This window comes from Lagenorhynchus albirostris, chromosome 5 (genome assembly GCF_949774975.1).
Source record: "Lagenorhynchus albirostris chromosome 5, mLagAlb1.1, whole genome shotgun sequence".
NCBI lineage: Eukaryota > Metazoa > Chordata > Mammalia > Artiodactyla > Delphinidae > Lagenorhynchus > Lagenorhynchus albirostris.
The window spans coordinates 68977393-68992271 of NC_083099.1; the positions used below are offsets into that span (position 1 = coordinate 68977393).

The 14879-nt window shown below is 35.3% G+C and overlaps 1 protein-coding gene across 4 annotated transcripts in view; it reads left to right on the forward strand.

The window, feature by feature from the left end:
• The first annotated feature begins 1714 nt into the window (after positions 1–1714).
• Positions 1715–14879, forward strand: part of OSTN (osteocrin) — a 38133-nt gene continuing 24968 nt past the window's right edge. Inside the window, exons 1-3 of one of the 4 annotated variants that reach the window (XM_060150281.1) lie at positions 1715–1949; positions 8985–9073; positions 12899–12997. In XM_060150281.1, coding sequence (XP_060006264.1) covers positions 12899–12997 — 99 coding nt within the window. In that variant the 5' untranslated portion in view covers positions 1715–1949; positions 8985–9073. The remainder of the gene's footprint in view (positions 1950–8984; positions 9074–12898; positions 12998–14879) is intronic. The other 3 variants (XM_060150280.1, XM_060150283.1, XM_060150282.1) reach the window with 3 other exon arrangements.

A 14879-nucleotide genomic window follows, 5' to 3' on the forward strand; every position in this document is an offset into this window, starting at 1 on the left:
TAATAATACCTCATTAGCAAAGTTATTATGAGAATTAAATAATGATATAAGTTTTCAGTAATTTTTTTTCTCTTTTTCATGTTAATCTCTTCATCTATTATTGGGTGTTTATTCTCTTTCTATTTCTTCATATGCTTCTATTTTAGTCTCTCTTTTAAGTAACAGAATTTCTTTATCATGTATAAGTAATTTACATAGGGCTTTATAATGTGCAGAAGCCCATATGAATGGCTTAAATGTACCATGGTTTTGTTCCTGGAATAAACTGTTGCTAAAGAACAGTTAAGTCAAACTTTTGAATTAGGTCAACAAAATCCACAAATAGGGTGGAATCTTTGGACTGTCTAAGCAGGGACAGATCTGGAATAAATCAGCCACAGATATCACTTGTCAGCATGCTAAGGGAGGCATTTCAAATAAGGGTAGAAGGTACGTCAAGAATATTGGCTTCTAGTAGCATTATGATGAATCCGTTAAATCTATATTGAGAGTTTCCAGCATGTGGATTCAAGTTAACGTAATTGTTTTATGGCAGTAATGTCTAAACAAGGACACGATTAGGCTGTATTTTTATCTTGACTTGTGAACTATCACTGCCAACTACTCAAATTTCAAGCTTGTTGAGACATATGTTATCCCTGGAAGCCCTTCACAAAAATGAAGCATTTTACTGTCCCACTAATTCAGTGTGCTCCGGTCAGTTCTCCATCTAGATCTAAATTAACCATGTGCTAGTTCCTATACAAGCGAGTAGCATTTTAAATGCCTTTTAAAGCAAAACCAAAAAGAACAAATTTATTTCTATTTGTGCAAAAACGTAATCTGATTTGGATTCTCTTTTCCAGCTTTTTAAATAGTGAGACAGAGTGAAGTCGTGGGAAGAAAACTGGATATGGAATTACGATCTGTGTTAGAAAACTGGCTCTGCTGCTACTTCCTAGCTGTGTGATCTCATTAACTCACGAGACTCAATCTCTTTATCTGTTAAATGGGGATCTACTGGTAAATTAAATGAGCTAATTATCATCTGACAACATATTACCTTTAGGACTTAATAACTTATAATAACTTATTTTTTATAATTCGTGTATGTAAAGTTACAAATGGGATTAGTAGGAAATGGGAATGAAGGAAAATTTCAGACACAAGCAGGGATGTTTTGGTTAAAAGGAAATTAAAATACTGGAGAACAAGAGCAAGATAAAAATGATTACAACGACTGCATTTATAGCCCACATGTTCAGTTCAGTATTTATAGGTTTGTTAGTGACAGCCTTCCCAGTATAGCAATGTTAATTACAAAGTAGCTGTCAGTTTCACTGACAGGGCTGCCGCACCTGACTGAGGCTGAAACTACTCACCATTTCCATACATGATCATTTATTTAAGGGTCCAAAATATACATCAATAAATCAGTTTGCATTTCTGATTTTGTTTCCCTAAATCTTAGTTTGAAATATCCTAGTGACTTTCTTTTTAATAAATCTTAGTGCATTTTATTTCCCAAATGTGATTTGTAATTATCAGAGCTGGACTAAAACCTCAGGAAGAAGTGATGGGTCTAAGGCTGAACACAATACTAAATGTATACTTAAATTTTCCGGAGCCCATGCTCCTGTTGCTACTTAAATTCCATGGTCAAAGCAGTAGATAGAATAAATATGGAGAGGAAGAACAGGAGAAGGAAACAGAGAAAGAGAGATAGAGACTGGAAAAGACAGAGGAAAAAGGATGAGAGAGAGAGAGAGAGAGATTGAGGAGAAGCTTGGGAAAATGTTCAGTGGAAAATCTGTAGAAATGATGTAAGAGAAAGCAAAGACAGGGATTGGAGTAAGGGGTGTATAACTGAGACTATAAAAACTCAGAGCAAAAACTCACCATCAGAGCTGAGTTTGGGAGAAACTGCACAGACAGGACTCTAAAGTGAGAATCTCCTGATTTTTCACAAGGTAAGTTAAATATAAAAGCTGATGAAGAGTTAGGCTTTTTCCTTTTAACTTTTTAAAAAAATTTCACATACTTTTTAAATGTTTTGATTTTATCTTGATTTAGCTAAAGTCAGAAATGTTTTTGGAAATACTTTCCTCTCTAAAAATGAGTTAAAAATCTAAGATATTTTTGTAATGCAAACTTAGGGTGGAGATAATTGTTTGCTCAGGCATTTTATATTTATTATATTACTTTTGCTTTTATATTCTATTTTAAAACAGAGAGAAAGGGAACTCAAGATAATCATCCTATAAGTGTGTTAGATGTATTAATTTTGCTTTCATCAAATATATCCAGTGTTAGGAAATTCTTAAATGTACAAAGTAGCCTAATTTTAAAAACCTAGCTAGAAAAGAAAGTTTTTCTCTTATCTGTATTTCTATTACAATTGGAACTTAGGAAACATCCCTAAACTAATAAAATTCTGTATTCTATATTCTTCAAACCCATATTATCATCTGATTTTATGCTTACAAAACTCAAATAGGCAAGTATAATATTAATAACATAGCTTAGAGTAGACTTAGATCAATGTCTATTCTTCAGTATTTGAAATGCTCTTGCTATTAAGCTATTGAAATAAGAGTTAATCTGAAACATACATTTGAGTTCTGTTTAAGAAGAAATTTAAAATTTTGTTTCAGGTTTTGACCTGTGGAAATAGTGTACACTCAATAAATTCAGTTCTAGCAAAACAAAATATAGCTCCTTTGAATTACAGTTATAGATATTATAGGTTTAGGAATGAGATTATTATTTATTTCTGAGTTATCTTTCTAAAAATTAGATAATTTAAACAATGATTTATGATGATTTTAGTGCTCATGTAAGTTATAGAATTGATAGCACTATATTTAATGGTCTCCCACAAGCATTAGCACATTTTGTGTCTTCTCTTTACTTTGGTACTACTCTTCATCACTCTTAATAGAACTTTTCTAAGAAGAGATTCCTGCAGATATGTATTCATCTCCTCTTTATAAGTGAATTGTACTGTGGCTTCATTCAATAAGTTATTTAAGGTATTTAAGGTTATTTGCTTTCGCCCTTTATTTCTCAGGGTTTTAAACTGATTCCGATACAATGAATCATGGGCAGTAAAGAAGCAGATATGTTTAGTAGACTAGGTATGGGGACCTCAGGGTTATAGTTTTAACTTCTTATTCAAATACTTTCAATGATTTGAACATTAATTAATAAAATTAGATTGGTTGAGCTTGTCTCAAATGAACAGAACTCAAAGTAAGCAGTCTCAAAATATTACCCCAACTGTGTCACTATGTAGTTGTGCAACTTCATGCAAGCTTAAGCACACAGTAGGGCTCGACAACATTTGTTATTATTGAAAGAGATGAAAGAACTAAAAGTGCCAGTGATACTGAATGTGAGAATGACCTGGGGAAGCTCCCATATCAGTCACTTTTCCCTATATTAGAGAATGAAGACTCAGTATCACAGAATCTTGGGGCTAATCCTTAGACATCATCTAACTTAACCTCCTTGCCAATATTTCATCCACTGTGATCTCTACACATCAGACAAAGTTTGCTTAGGTTCAATGGTGTTATCAGAGGAACACATGGTTTGGAGTCAGGAAACCAGCTTTGTAATCCCAGTCCTGTCTTCAACAGCTTTTACTCAGCTTCCTAGGGGCATTTTTCTCTCCTCAGTAAAACTAGAGTCCGTGTGGGTACAAATGATGAGTCACAAGTTCCCTCCTAACCCTAGGCATGGCTCTACACAGGCCAACTCCCATGTGCCTAAAGATCTCTCTGACTAGAGATATTTTTAGCTGAGTCCTCCTTCTTTCTGCAAATAATTTTCAGGGTACCTCTCTGGAGCAGTGGTTAGCATCACCAGCCAGTAATTGCTTGTGCCTTGGCTGGTGTGAACTGGCTGTTGCTCAGCCTTGCCTCTTCTCCCTTATCAATGCCTCATCAGCTCTGGTCTCAGAACAAAGCACCCACTCCCTCCAGAAACAACCCCTCTGCCATGCCTCCTCCTCTTAATCCATTTTACATCTCTCCTTCATTTCCTCTCCCTCGGACAAGTTAATTACCTCTGAGTCTGGCTCTTTCCATCTACTGAGGATGGTAAATTCCACAGTTTCTAATGAGAGCCTCCTTCCTTTCTAAAACCCTATGCTCCTATGACACATAAGACTCTAAACATGTGAAAAATGCACCTTTAAAATATCACCTGGGCCACCACTGAGAACTTGGCTGCTGACCCACCAAGTAATAGCTGTGGCTTTCCATGGACCTCTCCATGGACCTTTCCATGGACCTCTCCATGGCTTCCCTGTGGTCCCACTTTGGTGGTTGCATTTCCTTGCAAACTCTGACTTGTCCATCGATGCTGGGGCACTAAGAGGTTTAGGAAGTGACATCTCCTCCTCTACCTCCTTGGCAGTCCATCCCTCCCTGACTGCTCCCATGCTTGTGTAAGGTCTAGTTCCTGTGACAAGCTCCTTAATTCCTGTAACACTCAGGCTGGCTCTGCTTCCATGACACAGCCTGACTATGCTACACTGTCAATATTACAAAAACTATGGGAAAATCATGACTGTAACAACATAATTAGTGATTTTTAAAAAAATATTTAATAGAGATATCTTATGAACTATAAAACAAAATATAAATCATATAAAATCATATTAAAATTCAATTGAAATTTAGTTTTGTTAATATAATTAGAGTTTGAAGAATAATTATGTTTTAAGTATAACAGATTCCTTCCCTTTGTTTTCTTCTCATTATAATATTCTTTGTAGTTGTATGCTAATATTTTCATAAAATATTGTGGCTGAAATTAATAATAATGCATAATATACTGTAACATTAAATGTTAAAAGCGATTGCCATTTATAATTCTCTTTAGTAAAATTTCCTTCCCCCAATCAATATTACTTTCTTTATTACATTTTATTTTCTATCACCCTGCTATAATTCTATTTTATTAAATAGTATATATAAGTACAAAGTGGGGTAAAGGGTGAAGGAGGTGGTAGTATTCCACATTACCCTGATGCTAATATACGCCATGTTTAACTGCAGTTATCCAACTTTACCCTTTGAAAGCCTTTTTATACCACATAAAAATGACCTCCGTATCAAATGGCTAAACAGAATGTTTATGTGCAACTCTACCAGCTTTTCCCTATCTCTAGTTTTGAAGATTCTTATTTTTCCCATTATTCATTATTAGAATTAAAGAACAAATTCCCTTACCAGAATTGCACGCAATCATACACCAAGTTCTCTTGTCTTTCTAGATAACATAGTTTTATATGAAGAAACTTATAATAATTCAGGGATCTGAGCACAAATTAGTGTTTGATAAGGAGAAATCTGAAACTTTACTGGCACAATGATTAGGGAATAATGATGCATGTCTCTTTCATTAGAATGAGAATCTGTGATGTGAAACGTTAATGGACATACTGGGATTCTGGCATGAACTTCATCATATATTACTGTAGGTGTAAAACTTGGGCAAATCTCTTCCCATCTCTAAGCCTTAGTTTCCATATCAATAAAACTGGGAAGTTAATATCTGTCCCACACTTCTGTTTACCTACCACATAGGGCTGCTTCATTCATTCAGTCATTCAACACATAATGTTGACTCTCTGCCAGGCGTTATGTTGCGTGCTGAGATACAATAGTGAACATGTCATAGTTCCTACCGTCAAGGAGTTTACAGTAACATTTAAATAGTTTGTTAAACATACATACCTGGGCTTTTTAATAGTGGGATCTTACTAGTGTTATTGTAGGTTTCTGCCTTCTTAACTTTGTGCAAGAAAGATACTAGTAGTATGATTGAAAATTCCAAATAGAAAAAAAAATTGAGACATTTAACAACAAAATTTTATGATTTATGGCAGTAGTGTCTGAAAAAGAACAAAAATGTTGCCAGACAGAATAAAATCAGTTAACACATGTATACCAGTAAATAATCATTCTTCCTGATTTTTAGCATTCAGGGAAATTCATTTCAAAGAATTTTTTTTTTTTTTTTTTTGGCTGTGTTGGGTCTTCGTTGCTGCACGCAGTCTTTCTCTAGTTGTGGTGAGCAGGGGCTACTATTTGTTGCGGTGCGTGGGCTTCTCATCATGGTGGCTTCTCTCATTTGGAGCACGGGCTCTAGGTGCACGGGCTTCAGTAGTTGTGGCACTCGGGCTCAGTAGTTGTGGCTCGTGGGCTTAGTTGCTCTGCAGCATGTGGGATCTTCCCGGACTACGGCTCGAACCCGTGTCCCCTGCATTGGCAGGCAGATTCTTAACCACTGCACCACCAGGGAAGCCCCCCAGGGAAAGTCTTTTTAAAATGCAGGTGTCTGTCACATTAAGAACACCTCATCCATAAACATTTGACTTTATAAGCAATCTGTTTTGGAGATGGGAAAATGTTTATACTTCTACGAATAAGTTATACTTGAAGGAGCATGAAACTGAGAGTCTGAAAGCATTATATTGTTGTTCTGGCTCTTCTAACTGGCTATGTGGCTTCGGAAAATTAACTACTGCCAACGGAAGAGCAATGAGAAATGAGAAAGAATACATTCCTGACATTTTCATTTCTTAAAAAAAAAGGAAATGTTAAATTTCTCAGTCTCAATTTGCACCTTCCTTTCAAAATCACACTCAAAATAGAAAGCAAATACCCATCACACAATGTACTGAAAATAGCAAATTTCATAAAGAGAATTTTAAACAAACGGCTAAACACCATGAGTATTTCTCAGATGTATTTCTGTGAGAATGATATAGATGATATGTATGCTAGTGATAGAAACTACCAGCTGTAATTCAGTTGCTCTTGGGTGAAAATCCTCAGTGATTTTAAATCTAGTATTTGACTTCATGAGGATCCAAAACTAATCCCCACTTCTGAAGTTCTAAGTGCCAAAGCCACACTTAGTTCTCTTGTTTGTGGAGCCGATTGCACCATAGGCAGTGGAATTGCAGCACCAATAAAGAAGAGACTCCAGCATCCAAGTCTCTGCTTTCTAGCAGGAAAGTGTCTCAAGCATCTGGTTGCTTCTCTCATCAATGAAAACTAGACACAAACTTAATACCCTGTTCAAATGTCACTCAGTGAAATATCAAGGTTATCTGTATCATGTCAAACTGTTATGTATCCTCTTGATTGTTTAACATAAGCTTTGCAGATTGTCTCTATCAATGGCCCCAGATTCCCTAGGTGGTTGTTGAGTATAAGCTTTACTTTCCTTGGAAGGACTTGTCGTCAAACACTTGCCTTCAGCTCAGAAATAATCATTTTTATACCATGTAGTTAATCTTTCCATATTATCTTATAGTTTTCAAAATGTTTCCATGCAAAATTTAGAGTCTCCATTGAAAAGTTCACCTATGACAAAATAAGAATAAAAATGATGCAGTGTTTTTTCACAGATAAATGTATATCTTTATATGTTTTAATAAATAATATTAAATATGAAAGTAAATGTTTTTATTGCTCTTGTTTGACAAAAAAGGCAAATCCATAATGATTTGTGCTATTTGTAAATTAATTAAATAATTTTAAATTAAACAAAATTAATTAATTAAAATGTGAGTTCATAAAATGAGTTTTATTAGACAATTTTGACAGTTTAAGCATCTTGCTCAAGGTTACCAAGCACAGCAAGGATATTTATCCCTATCCTTCAGGTCTAATTCTGAGTTTTTCCTCACCATCATAGAAATACTTTTCTGATGATCAATGTCTATTTATTGACTGAAAATTTTTATTTTTAAAATACTCATTAGTTTATCTAAAGATTTTTAGAAAAACATTGTGTGAAAAATATATGTACATATGTGAAAAAACTATGTGTATATGTGAAACTGGTGGTGTGTCTGATATCTGAAAATTTATATTTTCAAAAATTCCTATTTTGTAACCAAAATAGGAGCTTTTGATAATAGTGATTTTGTATCCACTAAGACTTGTGAGTACTCTGAAAATATTCAAATGATTATTTTCCTTTGATAGACTGTTAACTACAAATGCAGAGGAATAAGGAATCAATCAAATCTTTAAATTTTTTAACATTATGTGATTTTTAAAATTTATAACTGATAATGCGTTAAATATTGTACAATGCTTTCTTTCTCTGACCCCAAAAGAGCAGATATAACTGCTGCATGCTAGGGAATCTGGATCCTCCCTCAGCTCTAACAATGTTTGTTTTGAAAGTATGGGGGAATTGAGTATACTATCTTAAGCATGATGAAAAAAAAATCCAAGTAAACATTTGAAAGTAAATAGATATAGCATATTTCATCCATTCTGGGCACATTTAACATCTCTGAAGTTGGAATGTCTTACACTTGATAGCATGGCGTAATTTAATCGGTAGCATTTTTTCTTTCTTAAAATACATTTATAAAATGGGATTGCTTACCATAAATGAAATCTTAAAATCAAAGATTTGAAGGCCCTGTCTTTTCAGCTAGAAATACTTAAAATTCAAGAGAAGCATATTTATGTGAAAACCTAGATGCAACATCTTATGCATAGACTCAGCTGATTTGAGGGACAGCAGAAAGGTTTTCCCAGCCAAACCTACACCAACTATTATCATTACCTACATACAGAGTCTGTGCTTCCACCAGAAAAATGCTGGATTCAGAAACGGACTTTACAAAAGCTAGAAGCAACTTTAGAGGTCAGGGAGACTAACCTCAGTTTACTCAGTCTAGAGAGGAAAGGGTTTGTCCAAAATCATACAGTGAATTAGCCGCCGAGCCAAGGCAGGGCCTGAGTCTCAGAACCTCTAGATCAGGTCTCTTTGTATCACAGCGAGCCACACAGACTGTGTTAACCACTGTCCCTTTTAGGCCCGTCTTTAAAATAAAAAATGATAGTTATTCTGCTATCTACTATCCTGGAAGCTTTCCTCTATTATCAAAAAGACCTGGGTGACCATGACTTTATGGGGCAGGGTAAAGGGTACATTGAAGAAGAACTTACTCCGTTTTACAGATTTACTGCGGGACCAAGCTGATCCACCACTTGCCTAGAAGACCACCCCCGTTTTCAGAGAAAGAAGATTTGGGGAGTGTTGTGTGCAGGTACACACGGTCATTTCCCAATGTCAGAACTAGAGACCCTTCAAAACACGTCCTGTTAAATCTCACTTAAATGTCTGCAATGCCAAAGCAGAAGAAGAGGATTAAAAATAATAATTACTTTTTTAAAGTCCTTTATCTTTAATTAAGGCTTTATTTTTAATTTCTGTTGAAAATAGGGTGGATAGAGTCTATATGGAATAGTTCTAATCAAGAAATTATCCCAGAAGTTAACAAGAATCAACCCCAAAACTCAGTCCTTTTGTGAATTTCTAATGGTTAGATCTACTATCCCTAAGTCAGACGTTGTTGAAGAGAAATTTCCTTCGTCACCTGAGTGATTTGTTTTTCTTCAACACCAGCCCTCAAAGGCAGATAGTTTGGATCAGTGGCAACCAATCTTTTTCCCACAGAGCCCACTTGAGAGATCATTTTTCACAGTAACAATGACTCATTGCAGCACTGATTCTCAATAATGCAAACATCTTTCTTCATTTTAACAGACTGCTCATTTAATCCTAGTTTAAATATAATTAAACCAGTTACTTTACTGCTGGACTTTCAGAGCTTAATCTTCTTATAAGGCAGATCCCATGCCCACTGTCCCTTTTGAAGCTCCTCACATTAGAGAAATGTTATTCAAAAATTACTCAATGAAAAGTATAGTTGTACTAAAAAAAATTGCAAACACCTCCACTATCATGTATTCACACAATGAACATCCTTTGAGTGTTCTTTCTGTGATCTGGAGTGTACATGGGGCTGGGTAGATTTTTAGTCATGGGCTATATTTATCCACTATCAACAAAATAGGAAAACGGAGCTGAACCTGGTCTTTTCCTTCCCTCCCTATAATTTCCTCTGTTTCTAATTTTGTAGCAATCAAGTTTCAACTAGTTAATCAAATGTCTTTTGTGTGGCAGGTGCCAGGGTGTTTGTTTTCATTAGTGTACCAAATGCCATATTTAGGAACTTGGCCTTTTCGTTAACTGGCTGCAAGCATGGCTTTAAACCATTAAATGGGTGTATTTAAACTCAGCATTTATTTTTATATCTCCCTATCCAAATAATCAGGATGTGGTTATCTGTAAGATGATACATGATGACTTTTTTCCTATATACACCCAAGCACAAAAATATATGCCTCAGACATAATCATCAATATTACAAACACTCATCATCCTGTGCCTTTTATAAGATTGCAGAGATGAAGAGAAAACTGGTTAGTAAAATGTGCATAAAAATAGTTGAAGGAAATCCACATGGGGAAGCTCATAAAATTGAGCAATTTCACACTTTGTAACCTGTTTTTAGCATGATAAAAAAAAGTGGAAGAAAAACATCACAACCATAGTTTATCTTTGATTGAATGAAAGAGCTATTTTAAAAAAAAGATATGCCAGAAATATGAGCTCATTGTAAAAATACACTTATGTTTTTGATATGTCTTCCCTTTTGCTGAGGGAAGTCAGAGACAGCAGCAAAATCAGAAGGAAGAATGATTCAATGGCTGATTTTCTAAAGAAATAAGTAATGCAGTGTTTGGTTGGTATTTTTACCAGATAACTTTTACATTCATGCTTGTTATTTTTCTCCTGTCTCAATTTAGAGAAATAATCATGATTAGCTGATTTTAGATACTTATCAAAAAACTCAAATATTAAATATAAGCTTGTCAGAAAGAGGACACAGAATTTACTGCTCCCTTCCAGAAATTGTGGAATACAGATAAACAGCTAGTGAACAACATTGTATGACTAGATTGCAAAGTAGAGTAATTGATGACATAATGAAGAACTAGTTTAGGCTGCATTACATGAAAATTAAGATTACATTCGATAAATAAATGTTATAGACAATACTAAAATATTTTATCTCCATTTTAAGTATTAATACACATTTAATACAGATGTTACTCTGTCTAGGTCTTATTTGTCTGTATTCTAGCAGATACATTTATTACTAAAATCCACACTGAGGTTTCACAGTAACAACATTTTAAGGAAATGTCATAAAGAAAATCTTGGATCACACCAAAGAGAATGTAGTTATTAAAGAAATATTTAGTAATATCTCATAAATGTTCTTTCACTTACAAATTATAAATTCTATATGGGATAAAGAGGTTATACATGAATTAATCCAATCCTCTCAAAAAGTTCTTCTGAGGTCAGAATTACTCCTCATTTCACAAATATGGAAAATAAAGCTCAAGTAGGTTAAATGACACACACTCAAGGTCACACTATTTCTAAAGTAAATATGAGTCAAATCCAGTTCTTCAGATCGATCCTAGGATCCCTTTCTTTTTGCTCCCTGTAGGTTTCCAAATGATTTTTTTAAGGCAACAGAAGTTTACTGAAACTTCTCATTCATGAAGGATGGCCTGGGGGACTTCCCAATGTCACGTGCTAAGTGGTGAAGTCAAGCCCGTTCTGTTGGTAGCTCACAGCCCGTGAGCTTCTCCCAGCAGGGTAAGGCCTTCTGCTTTAACCAGTGGCAAAACTGGCATCCCACAGGCCTGGTCTCGGTTGTAGATAAGCTTTAATTGGATTTATAGGTTTTTTTAATGTAAAAATTCATAAATGATATACCTTTGTGCTTACTACACAGAATTAACAAATGTAATCTTTTAACATGTTTGCTTTACTATGTATATAGAGAGAGATAAAAACTGAGTCCCTTATGTTTTCTCCATAATCTCATGTACTCCCCACCCTCCCCAGAAGTAATCATAGTCATGAATCAAGTTCCATTGGTTTATATTTTAATTATATGTACAGATTTCAAAATATATGAAATTGCTTTACGTATTTCCAATTTAGGTAAATGGTAGCTTGGCATATGTATTGTTCTAGAACTTCTAATCTCCCCTCAAATCTGTTTTTTTAAATCCTTGCATATAATTACACATAACATTCAGGTCATTTGTTTTGAACAGTAGATAACACCCATATTTAATTTACTTGAGTAAAGTCCATAGTATGAATTTACCTCATTTGATCAATCCATTTCCTCTTGAGTAGAGTACTTGAGTTGATTCATTTTTTTACTACTATATAAAATGAAGCTATGAACTTTCAGATACATGTCTCCTTATAAACTTTGGCCCAGTTTTACTTGTGAGTCTGTTTTTAAAATTTTATTTATCAGAGTTATTTAAATGTTCCAAATGCTAATCTTTCTTTTTTATGTCTGTTGAAAATATATTCCATTTTTAATTTGGTTTTTATTGTAATTTGTTTATTGTATTTATCATGTAGAATTTTTCAATTTTGATATAGTGTAATTCGTTAATTTTTTCCATGAGATCTACCTTTTGAATCTTGCTCTAGAAATCCTTACATATCACAGGACATAAAGATAGTCTCCTGTTGGAACTGTGGTGTTTCTGAAATTTTGAATTGAATTACTTTTAGACACAGCACATTCTCTCTTGCTCACCACAGATCCCACCAGGCCTTAGTCTCTCATACCTAGTCAATTTAATACATTTCCCCTTAGGTACATGAGGTTGTAGTCTGTGGATTAGAGAGTCAAAGAATAAAGTTACACAAACTAGATTTTTCAGACTTGGCTTAGAATTAAATTATGATTATAGCTCTACAACCCCAGTCTAGGTTTCCATGGAAATGAAGCCTTGATAGAATTCATTCTGGGAGATCTACAGCTTCTATTAAGTATTATATAAGTTTTGCAGAGGTGCACTCCAACACATAGAAGCTGAATAATTTGGTTTATTACCTGCCTATAACAAACTTTATAGACATTTTTGTTTTCTATCTTGCCAGACTAATCAATGTTAACCATGATGTGTATGACCCTTAGATGCTGGACTGGAGATTGGCAAGTGCACATTTTATCCTGGCTGCGACGTTGGTGGTCTGGAGCTCAGGAAAAGTGCTCTCAGTGGATGTCACAGCAGAGGTAATGGAAACTAGCTTAAGGGACCATACTTCTTTTATGAACATAAGCCATTTTTACTAATGTCAGAAGCAGGTGTTGCTGACAAGTAGGGAGAAGGTTTGATAACACAAAAATCAAGTAAATAGGCATTTCTTTCTATACCTTGTCCTCACCGTGGATTCAGAGAAAACCAGGTATCTAAATGTTAAAAAAAAAAAAAAAAATCTGTAAGTAACAACAAAGATTTGTATTCCATAGAACAAAAACTATAGGAGAAAATTCATTATAATTTCAGCCATATTTATAATTGAATCAATTACATGAAGATAAAGTGCTTTTATGTGAAATTTGAAGTCATTTACATGTCAAGATTTGAGTAGTTGGGCCAAAATTTTATCACTCTACAGATGTTTTCTTGCTGCCAAGACTAAACTACAAAGGAAAAGAAATGTGAGGACATCGCCACACAGAGAAAAGTTAATTTGGCTCATTTGATCTTAATAGAAACATACATTCTTTGTGCTTCTTGCCATACGCGAGCCTCTCACTGTTGTGGCCTCTCCCGTTGCGGAGCATAGGCTCCGGACGCGCAGCCTCAGCAGCCATGGCTCACGGGCCCAGCCGCTCCGCGGCATGTGGGATCTTCCCGGACCGAAGCACGAACCCGTGTCCCCTGCATCGGCAGGCGGACTCTCAACCACTGCGCCACTAGGGAAGCCCCTGTGCTTCTTAAATAACATAAAGTGAGAATCTGAAATGTGTTTTACTGAAGGACAAGTTTTATACAAGTTTTGTGAATTTTTCCTGATGATTAAGAATATCTTTAAAAAAAACCAAAAATCTACTTTGTATATATGTCAGTTGGAAGAATGAACACATAGTTTTTGGAAGAAGCTCTGAGAGATAATAAAAGATCTCCTAAATTTGCCCTTTGGAGGTTTGCCTCCTGATCTTAAGAGTTTCTTTCTCATGATTATAACATCCTTCCCCTCTTTAGTTTCTATGCTGCCAGGCTTATGGAGGGAAGTAACAGAAGTTGAGGTTTTCTTTAAAGTTGTGGACTTTGAACTATGAGTTACAAAGAGCTATAGAGATTTTTAATGTTTTTATATGATGAAAGTAGTGTTTGGGGATAATTAACTTCATGGCAGTATTCAGGACAGAATAGAAAAAAGAGAGAGGGAGAGAGGAGATAAATAAATTATATGGTGATTGAGAGTGTGCACTAAGCAGTGAAGAGGACCTGATATGAATCTCTCCTCATGGGAATCAGAAAGCGCAGGGCAAGAGGGGTTTTCCAGAAAGAACCGGCCAGACTTAGAGCAGATTTCACTGGTTTAGGAAAGAAGGAGCTCAATGACTTTAGGTCTCAGAGCTTTGAGGTGGACTCTAAGTATTGCAAAAGAGAATTGTGTGAGTCAATGATGAAAAGCCTTGGAAAGTACTACTGTTTCATTTTATTGAGAAAAAAATGAAGGGAATAGAAAGAGAATAAGAGAAGTAACTCAGAAATAAAGACAGGAAGTGAAGAAAAAGAGTCTTTCCCAGACCAAGAGTCTGGCAAGAATGTGACTAAAGGAGGAAAGGGAAGAGACCCCTGTAGTTATTAACCCTTCTTCCCACAGGGGAATGGTCTCAGGCTCTTGGGAAAGAAGTAGCATCCCCTGCACAACAAAATGACTCCAGATTGCTAGCAGGAGCATTTTCTGAAATGCTGTGACTGCGCCTGAGAAAGGGAGACAGACTTCACAAACTGGAAGCTTACACTTCTATGGTTTGGATGACATGCCAAGTGGCAATATGTGTAAACAAGCAAATAAACAAGAAATCTGACATGGGACAATAAAGTCCTTGGGATAGCTCTGACTCATCGTAGACACTCATTAATATGTGTTAGTAAATC